The 5,341-nt window shown below is 35.1% G+C and overlaps 1 protein-coding gene across 2 annotated transcripts; it reads left to right on the top strand.

The window, feature by feature from the left end:
• Positions 1-145: 145 nt before the first annotated feature.
• Positions 146-3,388, top strand: Mic26-27 (MICOS complex subunit 26/27). 2 transcript variants are annotated; one of them, XM_083055007.1, is made up of 6 exons: positions 146-432; positions 1,184-1,362; positions 1,599-1,735; positions 1,824-2,057; positions 2,288-2,463; positions 3,231-3,388. In XM_083055007.1, exons 1-6 carry the CDS (start codon positions 292-294, stop codon positions 3,267-3,269), a joined length of 906 nt encoding a protein of 301 aa, XP_082911133.1. In that variant the 5' UTR covers positions 146-291; the 3' UTR covers positions 3,270-3,388. The 2 variants fall into 2 exon arrangements, with proteins under 2 accessions (XP_082911133.1, XP_082911132.1); XM_083055006.1 differs by lacking the exon at positions 146-432 and adding an exon at positions 872-1,078.
• The last annotated feature ends 1,953 nt before the right edge of the window (positions 3,389-5,341 follow it).

Genomic DNA, 5,341 nt, shown 5'->3' with positions numbered 1-5,341 from the left:
CGCATATTTTGTGATTGAAAAGAAAGTCACATATGTGTGTATTAAGTTGTATTTTTTACAGTCGCACGCGATACACGTGCGGATATCTAGACACGTCTTATTAAAAAAAAAAAAAATCAGTCTGAATTCGGCATAATTTGTATAAATAAAAAATAAAATTCAAAATTTATATAGAGTTTTAATATACAGGCGCCACAATGTAAACAATCGACGCGACGTTCGAGTTTTAGCAATTCATCGATTTGTATGTCCTGAATAATTGAGATTTTATTTTTCCTGAAAAATACGGATATGAATAATGTTGTACATAAAATTCTGGACTCTACCATCGGAAACGTTTTCGGTAAAGATATAACTTGTCGAGAACCCGTGCATCGTTGCGACAATTATCAACCGGGTACTTTGGTAGAGCTGGGCAGAACTGGTATCAAAGTATGAATTAAAATAACGAATGACTTTTCTTAAATTAAAGCTACTTTGTTGAAGAGTATCAGCACGAATGTACATTCATATAACTTATTTTTGCTTAATTTCCTCTGAAACAAAAAGTGTGCTTTTATGAATCATATATTCAATAATTCTTTATACTTTTAAATTTTTAGATAATTTTCATAATTTTGCGATATGATTAGCTAGACGAAAAAAATCTTGTTTTCTTTGTTTTTTTATTTGTCAAAAAATGTTTACAGATAATGATCCCTTTACTTTTTAAAATATATTTTCTATCTGTAAGAAATATATACATATTTTTATAAAACAAGGCTGATATTTTTCTAAAAAGTAAGTACAAGATAATATTGTTCAGGGAGAATTTTTTAAGATAAATATATTTTTTTATAAAATATATGCGATAAAATTCTATCATACACTGTTAGAATTTTTGAGTAATGGCGGGGATGTAACCGCAATTCGATCTTTGTATTTGCGAGTTATCTGTCTGTGTCTTCTACTAATATGTCGACTTGCAAAATTGGTTAAGTTTATGAAAACTGAAAGTTTTGCATGATATACTGCAAGGAGGTATAAAAGGGTGGAATCAATAATTTATGTAAATATTTTCGTGCTCGGAGAAACAATGGTAATTATGTAATTATGTAAATTTACGAGATTCTTTGTACGGCGCGCGATATATATATTCGATAAAATATATTAAATGTATATGTCACGATATTTGTGTGTCAAGTTTTTCAAGAAAATTTTGATGCCGTGCGGGTTATGTGCGATACCTGTCGTAAGACCAGCAAATCCATCGGAAGGCAAAATGTCATCTTACAGTGACGAGCCGGGAGTCAAGAAACTGATTCGGCCCTCCGAGCTACCGATTTATCCCTTCGAAGACGATTACTCTAAACAGACCCCATGGTAAAGCACAAGTAATTCCAACACATTATATATTATTATATATTATATACATATATATTTCTTAAATGTTACATTTGCAAGAGACTGAACTTACAATTAAGAAACACTTTAATTTCAAAACAAATGTTTAAAAAAGCCCATACATAGAGATCAATATTTAAATCGTCATTTAGACTGTCATTACTTATACTCTCATTTTATATTGTATAACTTATATAATTTTATGTAACACACAGCACGAATCATCAGCCCTCTGCATTGGAGCAAAACATATCCAAAATTCGCAAGTCGGTTCAAGCAGTCGTGTCAGAGTATCAACATTATACTGGCGTGATCTCTGATACCATTGACACCGGTGTCGAACATAGCAGATGTGAGTGATCAAGATGCATGTATTTAAAATGTATGTTATATGGAGTTACTTTACTATTTATAACTAACATAGTGCCATTTCTTTGCAGCTCTTTTGGATTACCTTCGTGAGGAAAGTAATGTTATGCCACGAGTGGGTGCCATCGCTATCGGTGGAATAGCTGGATTAGTGCTTGGACTTAGAGGACGCACATTCAAGCGATTGGTATATTCTAGCACGGGTGCTCTTACTACGGCAGCTATCTGTTATCCTAAAAAGGCGGAAGAGGGTGTTGATACAGCGAAGCACTATATAAACGTCGGCTACAATTTTATTTACGGTGGTAATAGAAACATTACATTATTTTTAGTGACTTATTTTTGGATGAACGAAAAATATATACATTATATAAGATCATCAGCTTTCGAAGAATCAAAGATGGGACGTATAAAACATTCTGCACGCAAAATAACCGAGATATAATGAATATCGTGATCGTCGATGAAAGCAAAAAAAAAGAAATGATTTGTAAACATGTGTATCGATGGTTTATGTACTTATAAATAATTTCAGTCAAGCCGGGTGACGGCCGACAGCTGGAAATCACATTGCCGGAGTTGCCAAAATTGCAAATACCGACATCTTTTTCGGAATTTGTAGATTTAACAATTGTCACAGGTTCGGCAGTGGCTACCGCTGTTGGTAGTTTTGCGCAGAACGCATATACATCTTTAAGTGGTAACAAGGAGGTAGGATGCAACGAAGACATTTCTCTATTGCATCGTTCCTCCCTTACACCTTGATCGTTAAAAATTCTTATCTTTGAAAATGTGTCGAAGAAAAAATATCTGTTGTTAGAACTTGCTTCATTTTCAATTGCTGATTATTAAAATACTATCGATCCCGCGAAATCTTGGTTCAAGAAAAATCTAAATTTATTAAAGAATTTGTGGGTGATTCGAGATTTTAGATTTGAATTTTAGAATAAAATTTTTTAATACAGAGATTAGATTAATTAGATTTATTAAAATCCAAGCGCAGCGTTGTCCAAGTTTAATACAATGTGCCAATTTTCCCCAGTGATGAAATTTAAGATTCTTTTATGTTTATGAAATAAAATGGGAAATAAAAACGCACTGTCGGACAACGTTGACGTATCGTTAAATATTGTCAAGTATTTTCTTTTAAAAAGTCGCTATATGCATTAGTCTATGCGAGTCTCGATGAAGATAAGGCAAAAGATGTCTGCTATATGACATATCACAACACCAAGGAACTCTCTGAATCGATAGTTGAAACATCGTCCGCGCCTTTGACAAATCACAATACTGATGCACGAAGAAGTTGACTCAGACAGAAGCAAGTTTAGGTGTCTGCCCTACTTTCCGTTCTCATTTTTTATAACTCGTACTGAATAATTTCATTTGCTTGCTTGTGTAAATAATTTCGCTTATTGTGTTAATCAACTACACACTTACGGATGTTATATTTATTTTATATCGTTTACGTGTTTCAGGAAGATAAATCAACAGCCAAATTAGATAAAAGAGATTAAGAAGCGGCGATAATAATGGGATGTAGTAAAGAGTGTACAAACGTTTTGTCAAAAACGATTTGCGAGAAGAAAGAAACTACGAATTATTTACAGATAATAAATCGTGCATCTTAATACGAGATGTTGTATCCAATCTTTTGCGTATAGAGGAAAGTAAAAAAAAATTCGTATACTATATAAATCCCTTAATTAAAATAGCAGGTAAAAATTATTCCATTGAAAAAGATTAGTTCCTTTTTATATATTTATTTTATATTTATACATTTTATATATATTTATATTATATATTATATATATATTCATGTATTTTATATATATTTGTTTATTTTAGATAATTTATACATTTATTATTTTATATATTTTCTACAGTATACATTTTTTTGAGTAGAAACTAAAAGAGAGGGCTTCAACAGGTCGCGTTTCCTTCATATTAAAAGACACTTCGCTTCGCGCAACCGCGTCTCTTTCATTTATCGACTGCTACCTGTCATCGTTCGACAGGATTTCGATCTTCGCCCTCCTCGGCACTCGATAGCAGCAAAACGACGTTCGAAACCTGCGCACTTGCAGCCTCAGCATGAGGCTCCGTCTATTTAACGCGCGCACCCCTTTAGAAAACACAAACTCGCTGCGTAGATCAAACGCGCGCGCGCGTTTCCATCCCCGTCAGCTATCTTGACCTGATCTTCGCTCGGGTCAACACGCGAACCATCGGGAGGTGCTGCGAATATGCACATCGAGTAGATGCGATCGCTCTTTCCCCTCGGAAAGTATCCAAGGACGATCGTTTCGCGCCCAAAAACGTGACCCGTTGTCGCCTCTCCTCCTCCTGAAGAGTGATGAATTTTTGAACGTTTGAGGGAAAAACGCTCGTTCGAAGAGAGTCCGGAAGATTCTTCTGTGATCAATCCTGGATGCAACTATGAGGATTCTTCGCTGGTCCCCAAGAAGGGTGCTTTGTGCTGTGACGCATGATGAAGGGGTTGCTCGCGTGACAAGTCGGATGCTGTAAACTACTATTAAATCACCTGATCGTCACCTCATCATCATCGTTCTCGAGAAGAGAAGACGGAGAGAAGCATTTCGCGCGAATTTACGACCCTTACGGACACAATGGGGGTCGCGTCGATAAATTTTGCGCTAGACAGCGCGTGAATTTCGCGCGACTTGAGAACGGATCGGTGGGTCAAGGTGTTACAATTGAGGTAGGTCTGTATTTAGAAGCGGAGTATCGATTTCTCCGATGTTTTTCTTTTATTAATAATTGCAATTTATAACAGAGAGAGAGAGAGAGAGAGAGATAGAGCGTCACAGAGTGTGGAGTTTGTGCGTAATTCAGCCTTTTTGCTCTTCGTTTCTGCGTCTTTTTGTTCAATGTTGTCCAAGATTGACTGATGAGAGACGTTTTATCCCGCTGTTCCCCTTCCATAGCTACCTACCATCCCTTTCGAGCGGACAGAAGGACGAGTGATGGAGAAGAAGGGGTAGCTACAATAAGGGATAAATATAGAATATCGTCTCGCGCGTCAATTTTGGCCAACATTGACTGACAACTTGAAAATTGCGGATCCTTATCTTTTTATTGAAGAAAAAAATTGATTTTAAATTGAAGTCGAGGAATTTTTAGATAGAAAAATAATCTCTGAAACACACACTCTGTGTATCGTAATTGTATAATATAAATAATTGGCCGTGGATCGATGTCGCAAAAACTTCGCTCACGCGAGAAAAATTGCACAAGGCTATTGAGATTTATATCTCAAAAGACTTGTGGTACTTTGCAAGCGATATTACTCGCTAAACTTGGTGTGCGATAATATAAGGCCAGGATTTAAGAAATAAATACTTAATTATTAAATTATTAAAGGTAAAAAGAAGAGCGCCAGATTTAACGTAAAATAAAACATTTCAGCAATTGAGAATTTTTTTTCCATCTGTTTTGAATTTTAATTATGCTTTAATTATTCTACATAATTATTTTATTCTCTTTATATTTATTGTGACTCTGTATTCTCTTTTTTTATCTCTTTTTGTGTTCAAATTTGCAGGAACGTTGTATCTCTCGTAGGGTG

This window comes from Prenolepis imparis, unplaced genomic scaffold, assembly GCF_030444845.1.
Source record: "Prenolepis imparis isolate NDT839.2.m4 unplaced genomic scaffold, iyPreImpa1.0 SCAF_15, whole genome shotgun sequence".
In the NCBI taxonomy this organism is placed as follows: Eukaryota; Metazoa; Arthropoda; class Insecta; order Hymenoptera; family Formicidae; genus Prenolepis; species Prenolepis imparis.
The sequence above is the reverse complement of the archived record's forward strand: the minus strand, read 5'-3'. Positions and strand labels throughout refer to the sequence as shown.

Excerpts from the sequence above, each read along its gene's own strand:
- Mic26-27 (XM_083055007.1), top strand. The coding sequence starts at position 292 with ATGAATAATGTTGTACATAAAATTCTGGACTCTACCATCGGAAACGTT. Across the intron at positions 1,363-1,598 it reads TACTCTAAACAGACCCCATG|CACGAATCATCAGCCCTCTG; the intron begins GTAAAGCACAAG and ends TGTAACACACAG. Across the intron at positions 2,464-3,230 it reads CTTTAAGTGGTAACAAGGAG|GAAGATAAATCAACAGCCAA; the intron begins GTAGGATGCAAC and ends TACGTGTTTCAG.